The sequence below is a fragment of the Eutrigla gurnardus genome (assembly GCF_963514095.1).
Source record: "Eutrigla gurnardus genome assembly, chromosome: 16".
In the NCBI taxonomy this organism is placed as follows: Eukaryota; Metazoa; Chordata; class Actinopteri; order Perciformes; family Triglidae; genus Eutrigla; species Eutrigla gurnardus.
In genome coordinates, this window is record NC_139927.1 from 4,559,913 (window position 1) to 4,583,011 (window position 23,099).

At 43.8% G+C, this 23,099-nt stretch overlaps 1 protein-coding gene across 3 annotated transcripts in view; it reads left to right on the forward strand.

Annotated features, from left to right (window-relative positions):
• Positions 1–23,099, forward strand: part of plcb4b (phospholipase C, beta 4b) — a 53,123-nt gene that overhangs the window by 5,595 nt on the left and 24,429 nt on the right. For all 3 annotated transcript variants that reach the window (XM_084030381.1, XM_084030383.1, XM_084030382.1), the window contains exons 3-4: positions 7,470–7,544; positions 21,180–21,277. In XM_084030381.1, coding sequence (XP_083886507.1) covers positions 21,194–21,277 — 84 coding nt within the window. In that variant the 5' untranslated portion in view covers positions 7,470–7,544; positions 21,180–21,193. The remainder of the gene's footprint in view (positions 1–7,469; positions 7,545–21,179; positions 21,278–23,099) is intronic.

Consider the following 23,099-nt stretch of genomic DNA (forward strand, 5'->3'; position numbering starts at 1 on the left):
ACAAAGCTCAGGTTAACAATATCAGATTAATTACATTTGAGCTTCCTGGAAATTCATTGCATGTCTACATGACTCCAAACATGGCGGCTCATGTTTTCTGCTATAGTAATGCTTTGAATATCACACAGCGAACCTTTGACCAAAGCATTCTTGTAGTCGATAGACGGCTCTATGTTGTTGATGGATGATGATATAAGTGTCGCTGGCCTCGGCGTTCTTTCACATGAAAAACGGAAGTAATGATGAAGAACACGAGGCTCGTCCAGTGTTTGATTGAATGGTGCACTTCGTTAGGTCCTTGCAAAGGGTGAGAACTTGCTATTCGTAGCGGCAGCAGTCGTACATCAACGTTGCCTGCACCAGCAGCAGCAGAGGCAACATTCCGACATCAATTCCTATTGTGTTGGCATGGACCCGGCACCCTGGAACGGCGTCCTACCCACGGCTGCTTTCTCAGACCTTGACCTTCATTGAAAGTATGGATGTGACAGCCACTTGAGGCAGGAAGACGAGGTGGCACTTTCAGAGGAAGTGCATCTTTAAGTAGAATTATTATTGGTATTTTTATGTTCTGGACATCTGTTTACAGCTTTTTTGGGGGCTGAAAACGAACTTCTGAAACCCGGTTCCAGAGTGAAATCTTCAAATCTGCAAACAACGGCGGATTAACGAGCTGCGTTTGCGTCTTAACGTGGAACGTTTTTAATACGCAACCTTTCCTGCTTTAGTGAGACCATTAAACCTAAAGTTTGGGTTTTAACCTAAAGTGTTTAAACCCAAACACTTTCGTGTTCATCTAAATGTGCCGAAGCGGCTTGTTTTGTAATATAAAAAGTGATCGAAAGGAGAAGGAAGGACACTTTTGATCATCGTAACTTTCCTGATTAAATATTTGTGAAGTTTATTATCAAGAAGTGCTATTTGACTTAGGCCACATTATCTACAGTAGACTTAATTTAGGTTTAGTTTGTTTCTGTTGTTTGGAAGAGTTTTTCCTGGTCCTAAAAAGACGAACAAGGTCACTCAGGGTGAGCCCTGCTACACGAAACACTTCATCATCGTCAGAGTCCCGGCGTCGTCCTCTGCTCTCTGCACTGAAATAGAATAATAACTGATCAAAACCCAGCCGCGACCTTCACTGGTCCACATGTTGCAGATTAATATGAGAGCGTAGCGTTGGCTGCTTAAAGGAAGGGTTGAGATCAATGATGAGAGAGTGTGTCTTCACAGCAAGGGTAAGTGTGGCTGGAGGGTGAATATAATGACAAGGGGGTATTCTCTGCAGACGCTCAGCCAGCCGAGAGGGAGGGAGAGGCAAAGCAGACAGAGAGAGAGGGAGCTGCTTCCTCTGACACCTAACAGATGGGCTCCGCCATCATCGAGTCAATATTTACTGTTTCCTAACAAAAAAAATTGGCAGCGTTAGCTCAGCCAATTCAGTAGCGGGCAGCGGAAACATCCTGCTTTGTGTGAAAGAGGCTCCGGAGTAAAAACAACACTCCGGTGATGATAATTGTGGCTCTTGCTACACGTGTGGCTCTAAAAATACGAGCCATTAGCCAACCCCTACACTCTTTTGATTGTTCTCTGCCTCCGTCCTCCCTTCCTTTTAAATGCTCACACACTCGCACTTTACCCGTGGCTCAATCCACTGTGGGGATACACGTGAACGTAGTTTGCTCTTGCCAATTAAACTGTCGACCTCTGCTCCAGAATGCATAAGCTTGATTTTGTAACATCCCTCTCCTGGATTGCTATAATTACCCCAGCCGGCCCAATAATAGAGAGAACAGGGCTCCGCGATGCACCGACGGAGATACTTTGAAGTCAGCAAAAAAAATATCGCACTGTCGATATCGGACACGCTCGACCATCTATTGATTTCCGTGCCTCCTTATGTATCGACGTATTTGTTTGTGTGACACAAAGACACCAAATTGAACAATCAGCCGAGGCGAGGCGGGGCAGGTTCTGGCTTCCCAACACCAAATGTTTCAATAAGCAGAGATAAAAGAGAGAAAGATCAAGGCATTCAGAAAGAGAGTAATAACAGAATGCATTAGGCCAGGGTGAGCCTAAAGCACGCTGGCCAGCCTGTAACACGGCTCCAACACATGACTCGCCGGTTAGATCAGATGACTAGATAAACAGCAGGAATGTTGCTTCTTCCTCACTTTTACAGCACTGCTCTTGTCTGTCTCTGCAAGTAGAGAGAGACATGGTGTGTGTGTGTGTGTGTGTGTGTGTGTGTGTGTACAGTATGTGTCATCTTTAATCAGCCCACTACTGTACAAGATAACAAGTCAAAGCTATTATGCAACATTTAGCTGCAGAGTTTATCACTTACGCCCAGGAGACGTTGAAATGCAGAGTACAGGGCATCACACAGTCGTCTCTGTTTTATTATTGACTTCTAATCTAAACGGCTGCGAGGGAATGCCCGTCTATATCATCATATCGCTTAGTGGAACACAATGAGGTATTTAATAAAGGCCTAAATGATGTCTTTATTTGTCTTATCGTGGATTGAAAGTGGATTTTAATGCCACTTTTTTTTCTTTCAGAGTTTACAAACCATAAATCGTCCGCCTGAACTCTGAGTGAGGGGAACATACAAACGTCAGGCCTCAGTATAAACACGCAGTATAAAAAAAAGACAAACAGTTCACTCACATGGATTTCAGACCGGTGCCAGAAATTTGTCAAAGGGCCCTCCAGCCATTTTTCTCCAGACACTTCTCACATGTCATTTAAAACAAACGTCGGGGCTTAGCACATGAATCCATTAGATGGCTATCATAACAAACGGGTGGCAGTAATGCAGTAGTTTAGAGACGTGTCAGATTCAAAGCACATCAGAGGAGGAGTGTTGTAAATCTTACATTGGCTAATGCTGGGAGACGTTTTTTCTTTCCTAAATGACACAATTATACCACATGAAGGAGAACAGGGAATTATATAGCAGTCTTCAGTTTTCAGATTCAGGTAAAACTGCACCTTTGGAAGCCACAATTAACACACATATAATAGCTGTGAGTATTAGCTGATGTGGTAGTTTTAAATCATTGGTTTGTGGTTCCCTGTCTCAATGCTGCATCCTGGACTCCACTAATTAGCCAGCACATTGTTTGAGGTCTGAGCCCTTCTTTAAGACGTCGTCCATCAAATCTCCCAGGCATAAAGAGTGAGAGACACAAAGAAGAAAAACTCTCACCTTCTCTCCCTGCCAGGATTTTATTCTCCCATTGCCTCTCTCTCTCTCTTTGGCCCTCAGGGAGTTTTGGCTCCTGACAGCATCACAGAGAAACGGAAAAAATAATAATGGAAGAGTCAAAGTGTATGAGATGTTTGTGTCTCTCTCTCTCTTTGTCTGACTGCCTGTCTCTCTCAGGATGCCACTCCTTTCATCTTTACTTCCCATTTAAATTTCACTCACATTCTGCCGAGAAGACGGCAGGCGAGAATGTCCTTCAGTCGATTCGATCCTTTTGGTTGGATTTGCCCAATTTCTTTTTTAAGCATCTTTACATAAAAAATATGAATCACATTTGACACAGTTAGCAAAAAAAAAAGGAACAATTCATTAATATTTATCAGTGTTTTCGTGAGTTTTGGTAGAAACTGAAATGCACCTGTCCGCCTCCATAATTCATTGAGGATGACTTCACACTTTCCCTAATTTAGAATATCTGATTCATAGCAATGTTTAAAAATGTTGAAGAGCTCTCATAAATGTCAGCGGTTCACAGCAGATAATAGGCCCAGCTGCAGCGGCAGATTATGTAATATTTGTACAAAAGTAATGGCCCTCACTTTATTTATTTATGTCAGGCATGCCATGCCCAGTAAACAAAATTAGTCTGGAAAGCTGATAACCCTCACCACAAGGACAGATACACAATATCACACAACTGTGTCGGGCCGCGTTGGATAGTTTGGGAAATACGCTTTTTTAACTTTCTTAACATGCAACCAAAAAGTCGAGTTTATGTTATGAATCGATTTACAATCTTAGAAAATACGTTTCCTGAGATTGAGATTGTATTGTTTTTTTTGCCCACCCCTTAGAAGATACAGCGTTAGAACTAGCCTTCCTTTATCCAGGGTTCAATAGTTTTCAATTTCTCTGGCAACAGAATCGGCACTTTCCGAACCGGTGACCTCACATCGACCCCCTCGGAAACCCCGCCGCCCCACGGGACGCGGTTGCGTGCTAAATAGGAGCCGCGTTTTCTCAGAGCGCTCTGTCCGCTTGATGTCCTCTTCACAGCGACTCTCAAAAGAGCAATATGGGAGGGGAAGATGGTTGACATCAGAGGGGGGGGACCTCAGTGAGTCCCACAGAGAGCTGCATGCTTGTGATCATATCCTCAGCTTATAAGAGACATTGCAGTTGTCCACTTTTATATCACATGCAGATATAAATGTATTTTTAGACGCCACATTACATGTAATTCCTCTTTGTTTTGTTTGTGTGTTATGTTTAGATTCCAGGTGATAATGTCACTTCCCCTGCCGTATCCGCTCTTGTGATACCTGTGGGAGAGTGTGTGTGGTTGGCTGTGTTAACAGCGCTGTCCTTTTCAATCAGCAGCCCCGCGTGTTTCCCCCCGTAGAGCTGTCATTGGTTGAGTGATGGTGGTAGGAGCTGCCACTGTTTACAGCCTCTAAGGCGGGCAGGCAACGGGTGAGATTACCAGCCTCTCACCTGTTGCCATACTCAAAGGCGGTATGACTGCACCGCTGGATGTTACTCAGAATAGCACCTGTTAAAAATACTCTAAACACACACAGAGCGGGTGGAGGGAGGGAGCCTATCAGGTAGCAAAGTACATCCTTTCTTTGTTTGATGTTGTTTGTCCATCACTGGGCAATGTTGGCATTGGTGCATGCTGGGAATCCATCGGCGCTCTAGTTTGCTGGTCTATTTCTTCAGTGTTAACAAAACATTAGTAACACTGTCAGAAAAAGTAATAAAAAAAAGGATGTCCTATGTAAATATTGTCTCAATCTCTAGTTTCAAGTCTTCTTCAATACAGCATGATGTTCATTTAGTACATTATGGTCCATTTAGAGTCAAATAGAGCATAAAGCAGGGGTATGCTTTAGGGGCGGGGCTACCTTGTGATTGACAGATCTGGGAGTTTTCTTAGTTTTTGAATTTTAATTCCCTTCATAGTGTGTTTCCAGATCATGAAAGTATAGCGACGTCCAAAAGCCAAGATGGCAAGAGCTAAAAAAGCTGAACTGGAGGCTGATGTCACCATGTCCACTTCTTATATATATGATATGTGATCTCTGAGCTATGATTATTTATCTGCCCGAGTAGATCCAGCCAGCAGAAACAGTGCTGGAGCGTTTCATATCACGCATCTTCATTTTCTTCATTTATTTTGTTCTGTTATCTATTTACTATTCCTGTCTATTCGTGTCTCTTTCTAAACTCTACTGTTCTCACAAAAAAAATGCTCAGCAGAACATAAATACTGGTCCGTCTGTAAATGTGACACGGCTTCCCTTTTTTGGTGACGAGCGTACCCGCTGATTCTCTGGCTGGAGAGCTCACTTGACATGTAGAATATTTGATCCACATAAGCTGGACATGAGGACAGTGGGGGACAGTGGGGGACAGTGGAGGACAGAGGAGGACAGTGGGGGACAGTGGAGGACAGTGGACAGTGGAGGACAGTGGACAGTGGAGGACAGTGGAGGACAGTGGGGGACAGTGGAGGCAGAGATGGGTAGATAGGAGGAGGCAGATGTCTCCGAACACAGGATGGGTGGAGCAGGGTCAATATTTATTGGATCAGTGGAACATTACCTGTTAATCAATCAGTTCCTGATTACTTTATTTATGTTTGGGTTTAATTCCCTGAAGAAGTAAATCAATTTATGTGAAGGTCTATTATCCCGCATATATCATGTCATCATGTCTATTCCAAAACCTTATGATTGTTTTTTTTTTTTACGTTTTACTAAAAACAACATATGTATCCCTTAAAGTTCACTTTGAGCTGTCTTGCTGCTCTTACATTTTTGTTAAATTTCTACCATTGTTAGATGATTACACACTCAATCTAATTAAGCCCTCAAAGAAAGCCTAATAAGTGCCCATTGGACCTTCTATTGTCTTCTATGTGTTTTTTTTTACCCTCAAAATATAAAGCCATTTAAGGGAACTGAAACAGAATGTTCATATAATTAGATTATTGTGAGTAGTCTAATCTAATAATCAAGATAATCTCTTTTTGATTGGTCAGAATTTCCATTTAGTACTCTGCCTCAATAATAGATTTGTTTGTTGTTGTATATCTTGATGCGACATTGATCCACGTTCTGCAAAAGGATGGTGGTTTGACATCTTCTCTACTCTGACTGTGATTTCACTTTGTTATGAAAGTGGTTTCTCCAGGAAAGACACATCCTCCGGGAAATAGCTATACAGGAAGTAATCGGAAGAGAGCTTGTGTAAATGACCAAACAATGGAGATGACGGAGTGTTTCCCGGACAACATTGTTGGCATGCTTTGTTGGATAGCAGAAGATAATCCAAAATGCAGTAAAAAAAATAACAGAAGACCTGACAGAACATTTTAATTATATTGAAATTGAATCTTTTTAATTTATACATGTTTTGTTACTGATCTCACAACACTCAACATGAATAAACTAGGAATAATCCCAGATGTAAATACAATCTGCAGAGCTGCAACTTTGCCTCACTTAGCCGTTACTCTATCCCGCCACGTCTGCGCTCATCTGGCAAAGTTTATCTTGCAAAGTGACTGTATAAAGAAACCATTACCGCCACAGTTCCTGTCCTGCAACTGGACAGAGCAAGATGGAGTGCTGACGACAAGGTGACGCGAGACACTAGCAGAATCGCAGTCTAAGTACAGGAAATGTTAAGGAATTTGTCCTGTCCCCCCGGTGCACACATAAAGATATAAGAAGGCCTGCCAAGTGGAGGATTATCCTCCTTTCCATCTATAGCTGGCCTTTTTTTTGTTCCTGTTTCGCTCCCTCTTTCTGGAGGAATACAGATTGGGTCAAAGGGGACAGACATTTACATTTGAAGCTTTTCGTAAACTCTCTTCGTCCTCGGTGACACGTACCGACCGCTCAGAATCCTCAGCAGATGCGGAGGTTTGTCTCATTCGCCGGCTCATTTCCACCGATCGCTCAGAGGACGGCAGGGAAGCAGCGTCCTATTAAAAGTTTATTAAGCAGAAGTCAGAGGAATGATTAAAATTTTGCAGGCAAATAGGATGAGGGATGAGGGATGTGATGGTGGTGGGGGGGGATTGAGTGATTACACCCCAGTGTGTGTTATGCATGCATATGTTTGTGTAAAGACGTGTTCGTGTCTCTCCTGAAGGATACAAATTACATTTCACAATTACTTTTGTTCCCCCTTCTTCACTCTCCTTCCCCTCTCTCCCCTTTTCCTTCTATGAATCTCTTTCCAGAGTGGTCCAGTGCTGTCCTCCGGTGTCCCCCCCACCCCCTCCCCTCAATCTGCTGTCCCTCCTGTGTGTCACCCGGTAAGTACACTGAGATTTAACCTCCCACATCTACACTTAACAGGCTTTCAGTGTTTTTCAATCCTTCACGTAATCATCAGCTCACCGCCCGCCTCGAAACGGCAAATTGTTGTCCCCCCTTTTATGAAACGGAGCATCATTTTTCTGTTAACGTGCACGTAAAAGGCATTGTGGGAAGTGTTTTTTCCCCGTAATGGAAACAAAACAAAGTGCAGCACATACAAGGTAATAAGAATGGAAAATGTCTAGGTTTTGTGTGGCAGCGCACGCACAGCTACAAGTATAGGCTGCAGTAAAAGAGGAGTCTTCTTTCAGCCACCGAGTCGAGATAAGAGATGATCAAACATTTATCCATCTCATTTTGTGGGTTAATAATCAACTTTTTGTTTTCATGTGTGAATACTCCCTCCTCGTGAGTCCCAAGGACACCGGCTGACAGGCTTCAGTTCTGAATGAGAACACGCTAGCATCGGGTACAGGAAGCCATCTTTATGTAGTCATGATGCTCGCACAATGTGGAGACAACTGTTATGAGTGTCTCTGTGTTTAAAATGAGCATACATCTTAATATTAAGCAGATTAATGAGCGGATGCTTTTATCACCTACCCTGCAACAACACAAGCCAGCTCTCAGGTTTAAGTCCTGTTATTCCCCAATTACAAGCCTTGTTTACTAGAATGGTGGAACGTGTGTGTGTGTGTGTGTGTGTGTGTGTGTGTGTGTGTGTGTGTGTGTGTGTGTGTGTGTGTGTGTGTGTGTGTGTGTGTGCTTTTAATGATGGGTGTATGGTCTCTGTTTAGATATGTGTGTTCTCTTGTAAAGCCTATGGGGGTGGTTTGGATCGGTGGGCTAGTCCTTGGGTCTCTATAAATACACACTGGGATCCCATTCACAGGCTGAAATTTGCCGGTGTGTGTGTGTGTTCGGTGTGTGTGTGTGTGTGTGTGTGTCTTTATGACGCCGCTGCACCCAAGCGAGCTGGAGGCTATTACTGGCCAGCAGCGTTGCTATGGAGACCAGTGGTGTCAGAGAGGAGCAACATGTGTGGGTTATTTGTCAAGACAAGGTTTTTCCTCCTTTTTGTCTCCCGGCTTCTCTCTTTGTCAATCCTGAAGTCAGAAAGAAAGAATGATGCAGACTGCGGTTGTTGGAAAGAAAAACCTCCAGACTCTCACTGGGTTTCCTTCCAACACTGGTAAACGTGGCATTGAATGTGGAGGCGATTTTATAAAGAGCTATAAGCTGTCCATGCTCAATCATGCTCACAGTCGGGCCCTCCGGCGGTGTCGATCAGCAGGGACTCGGGGGCTCTTCACTGGGCTTACGCCAGTGGAAAGCACACATCCAGGGGAAGCATTTAACCCCTGCCCCCTCCCTGCTTCTTTACTGCTCCCTCTCCTCACAGCTCCCGTCTCTATATGGACATGTTCTATTTCCACAGCGCTTTCCTTCCGAAGGGTACAAATTCTCTTTTAATAGGTGCTTATTTGGGCAAAGGGAGAAAATCCCATATTTTTGAGCAACCCCTACTCCTTCCCACTGTCCTCCTCCTGCCCATGTTCCTCGTGTCTCAAACTCTCAAGCTTCTATTTATTTCTTTTTTTCTACCTTTGCTGGGTCATCCCTCGCCCCCCCCCGTGTCCCACCTCTGATGGGCAGCAGGAAGGAGAACGGGTGAAAGGCTACAATTTCAGATGTGAGAACTTTCTTCCGAAATGGAGTTTGGATGAGTATCCGTTAGTTTTAAACCCCTTTTCAGGTGTCAAGTACCAATTTTCAGGAGCCTGCAATAACAGTGAATGCCAAGTGGATAAAGTGGAAATTTTATCATTTTCAAGTGAGATTTGAAGGATTCTCAAACACTTCATATAGGTCAACCAGAATATGGTGTGTGTGTGTGTGTGTGTGTGTGTGTGTGTGTGTCGGTATTTCTGACCATGTTTGGGCAAACCTGGCCCCAAAGAGGGTTTGTGTAGCCGGGCAAACCAAACCTTCGACCCCCTAATCTGGTCTAAATGAGACAGCCACAGTGCCGCCCAGTGCAACGCACACACAGTCTGTGATGTAACCCTCATTTTGGGATAATTTTAGTATTTTGACTCTGCAGGCGTCGCTCTGCAAAAGGCCATTTACCTAACATCCATGCTCCAAATTAACAGGCCTTTCCCTGTGTGGCCTTGCACACCTTCATCACCTCCAAATGAAACATCAATCCATTTACGCCTGGAGTTATATACTAACTGTGTCCTCACATGCCTCCAGGAACATTATAACAGGGGTGGCAAACAGCCTGTGAAGTGATTTTGAAGCTGATCCAGTGTAAATATAAACTATCATGTAGCAGAAGATGTAAATCTTAATTTCTGAAGAAAACTTGATGCTTGTGTTGGGACGAAAACGTGTTATTCCTGAGCAAGAGCGTTGATCAGATGGGAAGTGAAAGAAAATAAATTCCCGCTTTTAATTTTGCAGTCTGAACAGTATTTCCATTTACCCAGGCTGCTGACAGGCTAACTCTTTAGTCACATCCACACCACTCCTGTTTGGACGTACCAAGGGGAAGAAAGGGGAAGAAAAATAGCACAAACACTTTTTAAAATCAACTGCCTAGACGTTTAAGTCTTTCTAATACCAATGTTCCGGTGGGAAGTTTCTATTATTAACCAGACACGGATACAATCTCCTCACCATCACCTCCTGAAAAATGGTCTTTTCCATATCCCATTTGGTGGCTTCAGCTACACATATTCATCACTGTGCAAAGACTTTCTAGTTATATTTTAGATTTTCCCTTCACAAAGCTACTTAAACATGACTCTAATCTGCTGATACAGTTTGTTCTTGACCTAAAATGTTCTGTTATCCTGTAATTTTCCCAAATATCTTCCTGGTGTACCCACGATAAATGCAAATAAAAGCAGTTGTGATACAGAGACACTGGCGGCACGGTTGCTTTAAGTGTGCTAATGCGTCTACCTCATTAAGTGCAGAGAACACCCTGACTTTTAAACACACAGTCAAACATAAAGTGCTCTAAATACCTCTGATTAGGATTGCTGACAACCCGGGGACAGCCCTTACCCCTCTCTCACCTCCTTCCCTCGAGTTCCCTCCCAGGGGCCTCGGTATTCCCTCGTGGAGGTAGTCATTGGCCCTTGGGTTAGCACACTCTCTCTGACATGCACACTAATATCCACCATTTGCCAGAGGCTTTAGGCCATCATTTATTAGGTGGATGCTCGGTCCATTAGGCCACGTGTTAAATTCTTTGTGTAACTCAATTTGGCAGAAGGTGGATGTGGGTGACTATATATAGACCCTCTTTGAGCGTGCGGATGCCCCAGTATGGATGTGTTTTTATGAACTAATTTACATTTTCATCCGCTGTTCCTTTGAAACTGACCTGACAAATGTGTTTGAAAGCGAGGGAGATCCTACAGCTGTATTTGAATGGCGTATTGACGCCCATGCACCTGGTGTGTGCGTGTGGTATTTGTGCGTGTGTGTGTGAGTGTGCACAGTGCTTTTATGTGCAGATATGTTCTGTTTGACCGCAGCCAGTTTCCAGGATCCCAGGCTCAAGTCAATTATGTAACCCCGGGACCAAGAGCATGAGTGAGCAGGGTGATCCTCGACTATAAAAGGCAAAGAAGAGGGTAGAAGAGGGTCATCGGGCTTGGAAAAATACATCCCCCCTCCTCATTCAGCAGCAGAATACTTGCTCAGCTGCAGTCCCAGAGAAACAAATGGTGATTACATACAAACCTCCAATAAAGCCAATATCAGCCATCTGACATTAGAATGTTTTTTCTTATCTTGTGCTCAGAGGGATCAATATGGGATCAGAAACTTGCCTATAAGGTCAACCTCAGGAGGGGAGTGTTCCAAAATAAAACTTTTAGACATATTGGAGAGGAAGAATGTTTTCAAGCTTCATTTTCTTGAGAATGTGTGAAAAATATTACACACCCTAATCTTTCAAAGAGTAGTCAGGGCTGATGAAACTACCATGATTGATGTTCATTATTTGTCATTTAAGAACAAGAATATGGAGTCCTGTTAGTTTCGTGGACGCCTAACACTCCTCAACCACAAATGAGTCCAGTTTCTCCCAGTTGTTGATGGAAGGAAAATGTGTTCCTTCTTGATTTTGAATGACCTGTTTTCCCAACAGCATGGAATTGCAATCACTGCATCACAGCATGTAGGCTTATAACGGATATCTGTACTCCTGACTCTTTGGGATAAAAGTGGACGAAGGAAGACAAATTTGCATGGGCACAAACAGACGAGGCTAAATATGGAGACGCACATGTAGAGGTGTATGCATTCATACACTGCTGGAGGAGCCACAGAAACCTCGGTAATCAGAGTGGAGCCCGACTGTGCATCAATGGAAACGAGCGAAAAGGGGATTTCAGAAGTGATCAGCAGTCGGTCTCACCATTCAGCTTTTCCCCGCTCATTCTTCCCCGGGTCCTGCAGCTCTCCACACTCACATTGTTCAGAAATGGTTCCCTGCATGCCAGCTTTTGTGTAGTAACTCGTAGCCCACGTGTTGGCGTGCTGCATTAGGCTTCAGTTGAGGAGGCGTGAAAGCCAGTGAAATAGGACGTCTTACATGGGTCACGCACACAGCATCTTCATCTCCATGTTTACTTTGCAGTCTCTGGCCCCTCTCGAGGTGCGTACACACTAAACAGTCAATGCAAAGACGAGTACAGATGCAAATTTGGACCAGGTGGAGTCGGAGCAATGGACGCAACGCAAATTAGGGAATTGTTTTATTTGTTCGAGGTGAAATACTTCAACTTTTTACAAATTGTCATGTAGTTATTTCGACCGTTTATTGCAGTAAAATCACACCAAAATTGTTTGTTGATAGCGTTGTAGTAAACCAGCTGATGTGTGTCTTGCTATTCACAGTGAATACAGCTCAGTGAAATTCACCGAGCAGCTCTGGGAGACGTTATCATGTTAGACAGAATGCCGTTTGGTACAAAGCAGCAATAGTGATTATTTCAGCCATGATGGATGAAACATTGTCTGTGTCTACGTCGAGGCATTTCTATCACTGCCCTGTGTCTCTTCTCGGTGTAATAAAAACACCATATTTCTTGTTGTGGGCTCTCATCAAATTAAAAAATACTATAATCAAGTGTAAACAGTTAGCAGTTTATGTATTGCTCTCTGTCTCACACATGAGGAGAGGCCTTTCAGTGAAGCATGCCCAAACATCACCCCCTCCTGCTAACTGGATTCTGTCTGATAGGGCAGAGTTTAATCTGATTCATGGTAATGCAATTGAACAGTTCTGCCACCACTAGAATGTTGTCGTCTGTCTACGATCTTGAATCAATGTCACCTCAGAAGGGCAGCCTGTTGAAGGTTGCTTCCCGGATATTGTGCACGCGTGTCCTTTTTCTCTCCGTCTGTGTATCCTGGTTGGTGGTTGTCTTGCCGGAGGTCATGACATTGTTTAAGTAAACCAGTTGACCTTTTAGTGTGAATACTAGAAATATGGTGCAACATATTGAACACCTGTTCCAAAATCCCTGCAGTACTTCTGACGTTTTTATTCTGTTTTTCGTTAATCCAGACTTTATTTAGAAACAACCAGTTGCTCACAGATTTGCACAGCAACTCTGCAGTTCGGTCCCAGGAGTGGGTCAGGATAAGTTCCTGTCCCTGGAGTGGGTCAGGGGGTCCCAGGAGTGGGTCAGGATTGTGGTCCGGTCCCAGGAGTGGGTCAGTATTGTTGTCCGGTTCCAGGAGTGGGTCAGTATTGTTGTCCGGTCCCAGGAGTGGGTCAGGATTGTTGTCCGGTCCCAGGAGTGGCTCAATACTTTTGTCCGGTCCCAGGAGTGGGTCAGGATTGTGGTCCTGTCCCAGGAGTAGGTCAGGAGGTCCCAGGAGTGGGTCAGTATTGTTGTCCGGTCCCAGGAGTGGCTCAGGATTGTGGTCCTGTCCCAGGAGTGGGTCAGGATTGTTGTCCGGTTCCAGGAGTGGGTCAGTATCGTTGTCTGGTCCCAGGAGTGAGTCAAGATTGTTGTCCGGTCCCAGGAGTGGGTCAGGACTCTTGTCCGGTTTCAGGAGTGGGTCAGTATTGTTGTCCGGTCCCAGGAGTGGGTCAGGATTGTGGTCCTGTCCCAGGAGTAGGTCAGGAGGTCCCAGGAGTGGGTCAGTATTGTTGTCCGGTCCCAGGAGTGGCTCAGGATTGTGGTCCTGTCCCAGGAGTGGGTCAGGATTGTTGTCCGGTTCCAGGAGTGGGTCAGTATTGTTGTCTGGTCCCAGGAGTGGGTCAAGATTGTTGTCCGGTCCCAGGAGTGGGTCAGGACTCTTGTCCGGTTTCAGGAGTGGGTCAGTATTGTTGTCCGGTCCCAGGAGTGGGTCAGGACTCTTGTCCGGTTTCAGGAGTGGGTCAGTATTGTTGTCTGGTCCCAGGAGTCGGTCAGGACTGTTGTCCGGTTCCAGGAGTGGCTTTAGGATCGTGGTCCAGTCCCAGAAGTGGGTCAGGACGCACATTGTCTTGTTGTAGTGGCTGAAGTTCTTCTTAAGAGCTGTTAGTGAATGAGGCCCATTGTTAGAGTGGGATAAAGGAGCTGTTTGTGATGCCTGACAAAGGCTGGCAGAGAAAGCTAACGCCTGGGAAATTATTAGTGTTATCTGTTTGGAGCTGAATATGATCTCCAGTGGAATATGATGCACAGAATACACAATAACACACATGGCAATGATACACTACGTAGTGCACAACCAGCCATCAAGGTGTCAAAATTCTGCATTATCTGCTTTCTTTGATTGCATTTGCGACGGCCAACCTTTCACCATGACTGGTTGCTGTGAGTTAGATTTGGATTTTAATCAATTAATTTAACAATTAATCGAGATAATTGTTTTTAGAGTGCTGTTTTGTGTTAACTATCTTGGAAGGTGAGTGTCATAGTCACATCTTTGGCTTTTTGACCACTGAAGACAATGTGAAGAAAATTGTTCTTAGTTGTAGATTTCAGGCAGAGTTGATGTAGGTGAGTTAGTAGATGTGAGTTAGTGTGTGTGTGTGTGTGTGTGTGTGTGTGTGTGTGTGTGTGTGTGTGTGTGTGTGTGTGTGTGTGTGTGTGTGTCCTAAGATGGCTTCAGCCTCCAGGGCTGCTCTGACCCTAATAGTGAGAGAGGAAGATTGATGGTATTATTGAAGGAGAGGCACGTTAAGAAACAGTGTAGGGGGTCCTCACAGGTAACGCTTTATGTCTGTATTCCTGTGCCTTCAGAAATACAAAAATTCATTTTTTATCAAAAGCCAAACTGCTTTTAGTATTTTTAATTGCATCTTAAGTTGCACAATGATATCATTGCTCTGTATGAAGCGATAGAAAAGATAGAGAGAGGTGTGTTTCATGCTTTCACTAGTCCCAAGACACTGCAAACATCCTAGACAAACAGCGGAGGTGACGACACTCTGTCATATGTACCGTTCAGATTAGAGACCCGGATGCAGCAGTGCAACAGTAATGTGATTGTGTTGTAAAGTACATGTGCAGTAAAACATCAAGGACCAGGCTGCTATCATGCCACACATCAATATTACAGCATGAGTGACTTGTTATTTATTTTTCCCACGTGTGCAGAAGATGTAGAAAAGGCTAAAGTGGAAATAATTCCAGCAGGTCAGTTTGCACATAATAATAATTGATTTCCTATAATGTCCCATACATTACAGGAAATCATGTTTTGATTCTAAAATGATGGGTCGAAGTGAGCTTTCAATTCTGACCTTGTGTGCACAAAAGAAGGATCCACGCCGACGTGCATTTGTTAACGCATCGTGGCTTCCTGGTGGACACCATGCCCGCCGCCTGAGTCTGAGATATCAGAGAATAATCCTCCTGCTTTCTGAAGCAACATCTTGTGTTTTTAAAAAGAGTGCAGAACTTTCACCCAGAAGACCAGGGTTTGTTGTTTTTGAAGTTGGGTTCCTGATGTTTGTGACGTAGAACAGTCGTCTCCTTGTTGTCTGCTGCTGCTCATCCTCTCACTCGTAAAAAGAAAACATCACCACTTCTAGCCTCCCTCCGCTGCCTCCCAGTCAGTTTTCCAGGATTGATTTTAAGGTTTTATTGCTTGTTTTTAGGGTTTGAAATGGGCCGGCGCCACCTTGTATAGCAGACCTCTTGCATCGCCATACTCCTGTTAGAGAGCTGAGGTCGACCAATCGGATGCTCGCAAAAACAGTGGTGACTGAGCCTTTGCATTACCTTCCCTATTGTCTAAAACAGCTTAACTATTTATAAGAAAACTGAACCCAGAATACAGAAACGTTTAAATTGCTGCTGAAGATCCTCCTGTTCTCATTGGCAAGTGATTGATTTGAGCCTCACTTCTTCTTCTGTTGTGCTGCATTTCTTTTACTCCTATTATTATAATTATTATGACAGCTGGGATCGGCTCCAGCCCCCCCGCGACCCTGAATACAGGATAAAGCGGTAGACAATGGACTGTTTGTAATTATTTGCATCTTATGCTTGTTCTGCACTTTGGTCACCTGTGTGTTTTTTTAAATCCGCTATACAAATAGTTTGTGTCTCGACTTAGTTTACATAGTTAGGTTTAGGGAAAACCTAAGCAAGTATGTAGACCTGTTCGGTCGAGACATAGAAATAACATACTGCGATTCATTGTGGGGACTGAGAGGGGCCTTTAAGCCCATCTCGTTTCTTCTGATCCACATATAAACCAAAGTAGAGTTACCATCTGATAGCCCTAGAGATGATACCTTTTTACCTGGCGTCTCATGCTCATAAATGTCATGGAAACAGCTGGTGGGCTCAGCATTTGGTTAACCAGCAAGTTTCCCCACAGAGAGCACAAAAACATAACAAATTCCCAGGAGGCAGAGAGACAGAAAAGGATAATGGGCGTAAGGAAGCCAGCAATACTCATAGGTGTGTTGTATTATGAAGCCTGGGAGTCAATGTTTTGGTTGCTACCCTGTGGTCTGGAATAGCGGGTGGCACGAAAACAGATGAATACATGGTTGTATATGAAGTTGCCCCTTAGCAAAGCATTTACAAATTAAGGTTGACGCTTTTTTCCCTATCCACACTCACAGATGAGAGAGTCAGCTTTTACTGCAAAGTCTCCGTTGCTGCCGGCGTCCAGTAGATGTGGTCGTGCAAATCACAAGACAAAGTGGGGAGAAACTGCTTACAAACTTTGAAAAGTGGAACAAATAATGTCGTTTTCCTTGCCTTTGATTTTTCTCCTGCTACGCTGTATTAAATCTCACTGCCTGTTGTGGATTAGCCAAGTTATGCACTTTTGGTCCTCGATGATAAGACCATTTGAAGCATATGTACAAAAGGACAGGAAATAATTCTTGGTTCTTTAGGAATTCCTTTCCAGTCGAGGCCATACATGGTCAAACAACCTGGGCAATCACTGTCAAGCTGCGTGATGAAAACCATCATATACGTAACATTTATCCTAAGCTCTAACTGCAGTCAGCTGTTCCAGATAAACACTGAAAACAAATGTTGTTTTTCTGCTTCTGTGGCTACAAAAGGAGAAGAAAAATTAAGGTAACTGGATTTAAGTAGTTTTTTTTGCAAGACATTGATGCAGTAGTTTCGTTTATCTCAGTTCAGCTTTTGTATTTGCTGTTGCAGCTGTTATGAATCAGGGTCCAGAGGAGCCCAATCTACTATAAATCACTTATAGTATTGCACATATTATGGTGTTTTCGGTATCATCCTAGATGAGGCAAGAGATCCGTAATAAACAGAATTATTTTATGGTATCATCTGAAGTTTTATTGTAATTGTAATGCCGGCGTTATTCTAGGAATTCATAAATCATCCTCATTTTAAGACGTTGTTAAAATGTTTTATAAGCTGCTGGAGATCCTCATTTCTCCTAACTGAATGCCATTTTTTTCTTAAAACGTCGACTCAGATGGGTTGGATGTTGTAAAATCTGAAAGGAGTGCATGGTGACGGTAACACCAAAAGCATCAGGTGATAATTTGTGCTGCAAGATCAAGTGAGGCATGAAAGCAGCCCTTACTAAAATTATCTGTTTTCTCAGTTTCCTGTGGTTTCGCTTGGTTAGACGGAGGTGCAAAATGTGTTATCTTTTTAATGTTGGAGCCCAACTTAATACCTATTGTGGATTATGCATTAAAGGAGAGCTTTGTGCCTTAAAAGGAGAGCTTTTGTTATCTGCGAGTGGCGTCAGATATGCCTCCCTGTGTGTTGTCCGTTTGAACGTGTCCCTAGTTAACCTTCCACGACTGGCTGACTGATGTCACCACAGCCTAATTTTAGTTTATGAGGTGTGGGACCGCTGGGTGTTACCCTGGGAACAGCGCGCCTCGCGGGGCTCCTATCTATCGTAATTATCTCGTTGTCAGGGGGTTGGACAGGGGGGCTCGGACCTCACTTGCTCCCTTCGACTTCCCTCTGCTCCTCACGTGCACGCTTGCACGTCCACGAAGCTCGGATGCCCAAAAGTGGGTGCCGCCGCCGCCGCCGCCTCCGACATGGCCTTACAGAACCTCAGCGTGCCGCGCTGCTATTGGACGGATTTCATCCCGCTGAGGAAAATGTTATCTAATGCAAACTGTTGAGAGTGGCAAGATCTAGGCTAACATCAGACAGGACAGCACAACCCAATTAGTCCAAATTAGATATGTGATTCGTCCTATCTGAATCACTTTGAATCCGGTTTAGGAAGGTACAACATTTCCTCTCAGATGTGGCGTTATTGAGTATTCTAGAAAGCGTGTAGCCTATTTACACTAGTCTTCTCTCCGTGGCTTGTGTTATTGGCGCCCTGCCTGGCCTCGGTTCTTAATCTCCACAGGAAGTTTGCATCTGTGTTGTCATTCCCCTGACAGGATGTGTGTGTCTGTTTTATGGTCCCCTGGTAGGACGCCACAGATGGTGTACGGCTGGGTTTGGCTCCTTTTTTTTTTCATCCATCATCCAGGGCCGGGTGTATTGACCCGGCCCTGGATGTACTGGGACTGAAATCCAGCCGGGGACTTAGAGATGGAGAGGGCCTTTTTATGTGAGCGCCCAGAGGGCTTGAGCTGGAAAAACTTTTGGCAGTCATTTTAAAGCCGATACATTTTTTCTGTGGTATAAAGAGAATCTGATGAGACTGAAGACACTTTCAGGAAGTTTGCATGGACATGTCAACATTGCACTGAATCTAAACCAGACCAGCCGGACAAAGCCTTGCAGAGCTGGGACTCAAGTCTGATGGAAAATGACTGAACCAATCAGATTTCAATAAAAGAACAGAATTGGTCCAGATTCTCATGGACCGCTGGTATCTCACCTCACTATTCAAAGGATTAGATTGGCCCAGGCTGCAGCTGTATGTGTCATGGCCGAGGATCATACAGGTGCTTCTGACATCAGAAAATGAAAAATGAAACTTTAAACCTGGAATGGTTGGGTCGTATAGCAGAATACACTTTTTCTGTCAGGACTGAAAAAATGAGCTCAGCACATAAAAGTTGCAATAATATAATTTTGTCATTTTCTGGATGTTCCACCCTCCGTATCAAGAAGACTAATTTAATTTTGTTTTAATGAACCTGCACATGGGAGGGTGGAGGGAGGGGATGAGATTAGCTCTTATTAGCTTCTGTATAATTGTGCAGCCTTTTCTGAATCGCTGCGTATTCTCATAATGACAGCCTACAGATATCTCAATACCCTTTTTTTTTCTTGCTTCATCTGCTTTTGTCGTGCCGGGCTTGACTGATGCCCACGCAGCTCGTAGTCGTCTGTAGCCTCTGTTGATGCTGTCTCTGATCTGTGTTTCCCACATCAGAAGCAGACATCCCCCGCTGTACTCAGCACCCTGTCCCCCGGCCTCTGTCACGCACAGCTGTTTGCCTCACCCATCTCCACGCTTCTGATGTCACTCTCCTCCTCCATCTTTCTGTCTCTCACCAGCATCATATCTTAGTTTTAGCACTCTGCTTTTATTTTATTTGTCCACATTTCTTTCTCTTTCTGTTCTCACCCATCAACACCAGTTTCCCTTTTCTTTTTTTTAAATCCCTGGAAGTAAAAAGCTTGAAATGTGTGACTTTACCCTCTGCACTATATGCAGGGTGCTTCCACATACTCTTTCCCTCCAATGCAACCTGTGATGAAAATAAATTACACCTCGTTTCTGACTATTTCTAGCTATGATATTACAGCCGTGCCGATGGGAACGATGTGATTGTTTTGATTATATGTTATAGCTGATTGTAGACAATATGTGCTGATTGCATTGGTTTTCATTATGGAGTTTTAGCCCTCAAACGCCTCCCAATCAAAATCAAATCACACCTCAGAGTATTCCCATAATGACTTAATACGGCTGAGCTCTTAGACTATACATAGTGTGTCACGTTCTCCCTTTCTCTCAGCTTGCCTGACACATTTGAGGCTGACGTCAGGAGAGTCTATATTTGGGTGTTGTCATCAACAATATTACAGCTTCCTGTCAGGACCCCCTCCCCCTCTCTGAGCTCTTGTGTGATGCTACACGTGCAGGTGTGTCACATGAATCAAGCCTGACTTGGGTTTTTTTGTGTCTGAAGAGGAGTACAGTGCACATCCAGACTGTTTCAGGCCTCAAGTGTGAGATAAAAGTAGACTTAATGGAAAATTCCACCCTCAGATACTCTTAAACTGTCCGATATGCTCAACCTGTGCCGTCCAGTCCCACCTCGGGGTTATCCAACGTACTTATTTCTCACTATTTATACATAAACGTCTCGTCTGATCTTCCACAGACGATGGCTTACTACACATAACATGAACAAAATGTTGCTCGTCATGAGCGAAGCCAAGTTAAACATTTTGAAATAGGCCTAGAATTGTTTGTTTTGCGGTTGTATTACTTCACGCTTAAATGCAATAACAAATATAGAAACTCTGGATGCAACTAGCATTCAAGAGGATCCAGCTAGACTAGATTTAATAGATCATGAATTCTTTAAAATCACGTTTCCCAGAGTAAATGTGTATTACGTTATGTATTTTTCTATTTAAATGCTGAAGTTCTTTGTATGTGTTACTTCACATCGTCCTTTTCTTGAAGTGCGACTTTAATCTCTATTCCTGCATCTCCTAATTGCATGCAAGGTTTTTTTTACCCTATACATGAGGTAATTATATTGTTGTGGATACAGACATCAGGGTGCTCTGTTGGGGGTCTTTGCTTGACTGAAGCAGAAGTTCTGCCTTTTCCATGTGTGACTGCAGAATGTATTTACTGCCTTCCCTGTTCTGGAGAACATTAATACAGCAGATCTGACATTTTTTATTGCTTGTGATTCAGTATTTGTCTTCAAAACATATTCTGCTTTTTACCCCAAATAACCCCCAAATCTTGCATATGAGATATCTAGTTTCTTGGTAAAATATTACATGTAGTAATGCTCATGAGAAGATATTTTTGAATGAGCCCCCGGAGAGCCAGTTACAAAAGCAATAATCAGTGAATTCAGCATCTCTTTGTGAGAATTGAGGGAAAATGTTGTGTTTTTTCCCCTTGAAACCTCTATGGGCTTCCCTTGTCACTAATTGTTTCTGTATCTGTCTTTCTCTCCTCCGTTCGTGTCTCAGGTTTGTGAGCAGCCATGACGAAGTCCTACGAGTTCAACTGGCAGAAGCACCTGCCTGAGTTCATGCAGGAAGGCGCCTCCTTCGACAGGTTTGATGAGGTAAAGACGATGCATTTCCTGTTTTATACTTTGCGTAATAAATACATAAATTAATGTCAAAATAAACAGCCTCCTAACCTGTTTACGCCAGATTCATGATACACTAGAGCACGTCATGAAGCTTTGAGTTGAATGTCCCTGATGAGCGTATGAAAGGCTTAGCCTGCGATGCAAGCTGTACGAGTCCGTCAATAACCTTGTTACAGGTTATTTGCTCTGTCCTTTCTGCCTCCTTCACCATTAACGATCGCTCCCTGGCCAGTCGTTAGCGTGCACACTCACACACGTAACGCAGCAGAGGCGTCTTGTTTCTAACCTGATGCGTCATTGTTGTAGTCGGAGCTCTGGCTGTAGCTGCAGGCTACATTGATCATTAAGATGCTTCGGCGTGGCGACGCCTCGTCTGCAACGTCTCCCCAACCGGCACAGAGGAGATTATCTGTGTGTGATCACAGCCAGTGAATGAATGCTTTGTCTTTACGTGAAGACCATTAATCATTTCCTTCATTGGTATGTAGATTTATTGTTGTAAGTGGAAGAGTAGTACCAAAGAAACGGTAGAAAGTGTGGGAAAAATATAGCTTTGGAAAGTGATTTACCAAAGACAAAACACAAAAACAACATAATGAACACCAACAGATACAAACTAAATTAAATCACTGAAAATCTATTTAAAAAAAGCTGATTTATAAAACTAGTATTATTAAATTACTACAACCGCAAACGTATCTATTGCCTCTCCAATACAATATAATATAAATAGACATAAACAAATGTCAAACACAAAAGTGTGTGTTTGTGTTTGTATGACCTCATCTATATCTTAATTTGGTTTTGCCCACGTTTCCTCTGACTAACGTAATCAGGACACTTAGCGAGGACATTTGCTGAGCAAAGGTAAAGTGTGTCACACAGACGTACACACAATCTTTGCACACATCGAGGGGTGCATCATCACATCCACCGCCATGTCGCAGTGAGCCGTGAAAATGGGCCGGCGTGCTTCTGAAGAAAGTCCTCGGTGTGTTGCTGCTCTGATGGCTCGCAACACAAAGCCTGCCGGGGACATCTGCGTCCATCGCAAAGATGGACGCCAAGTCCACCCACAGTCATAGACATGCTCTTTATCAGGCCCTGTCATAGGGGCTCTCACACACACACACACACACACACGGAAATATGCTTAACAGCATGGATCTTTTCCACAACCTTCTCCACTGACTGAAACCCCGTTGAGTGACAGATGGTGCAGGCAGGTAATGGGGCTGTTAATGTATTCTACAAGGTTTTCAGTGCAATTCAAAGCTTTATAAGGGATCCATCACGGCTGCATGTTGCTGTCCAAGATAAAAAATATCTGACATGGAGGATTTGAAAGCACATTTGTGATATTGTTCCCCTCGTTCAATAGAAAGCAGTGGTGCTAGTTCCTGTCTTTGGCTTGTATTTCCTTGCCTTGACGTTTTGTTTTGACCTTTTCCATTTAGCTTCAAGACGTTAAGATGAGCTATAGATTTCCAATCATTTAGTGTCTCCAATTCAATTTTCGGGAAATCTCGGAATCAGATGTTAGACGAGTTTCCCTGCTCTCGGTGCGTCAGGGTGGTGAGGTCAGAGGTTAAAGAGATGCTTAGTGGTCATCGGTCATGCTTACAGACAGTGTGTGTGTGTGTGTGTGTGTGTGTGTGTGTGTGTGTGTGATTGTCTCACTGATTGGAAATCAATCACTTACGTCTTTAGATCTGGCTGATGTTTTGGTTACCATGGAGACTGAACAGATTCACATTGGAAGAGAGTCAATGACGGAAGAGAGACAAGAAAA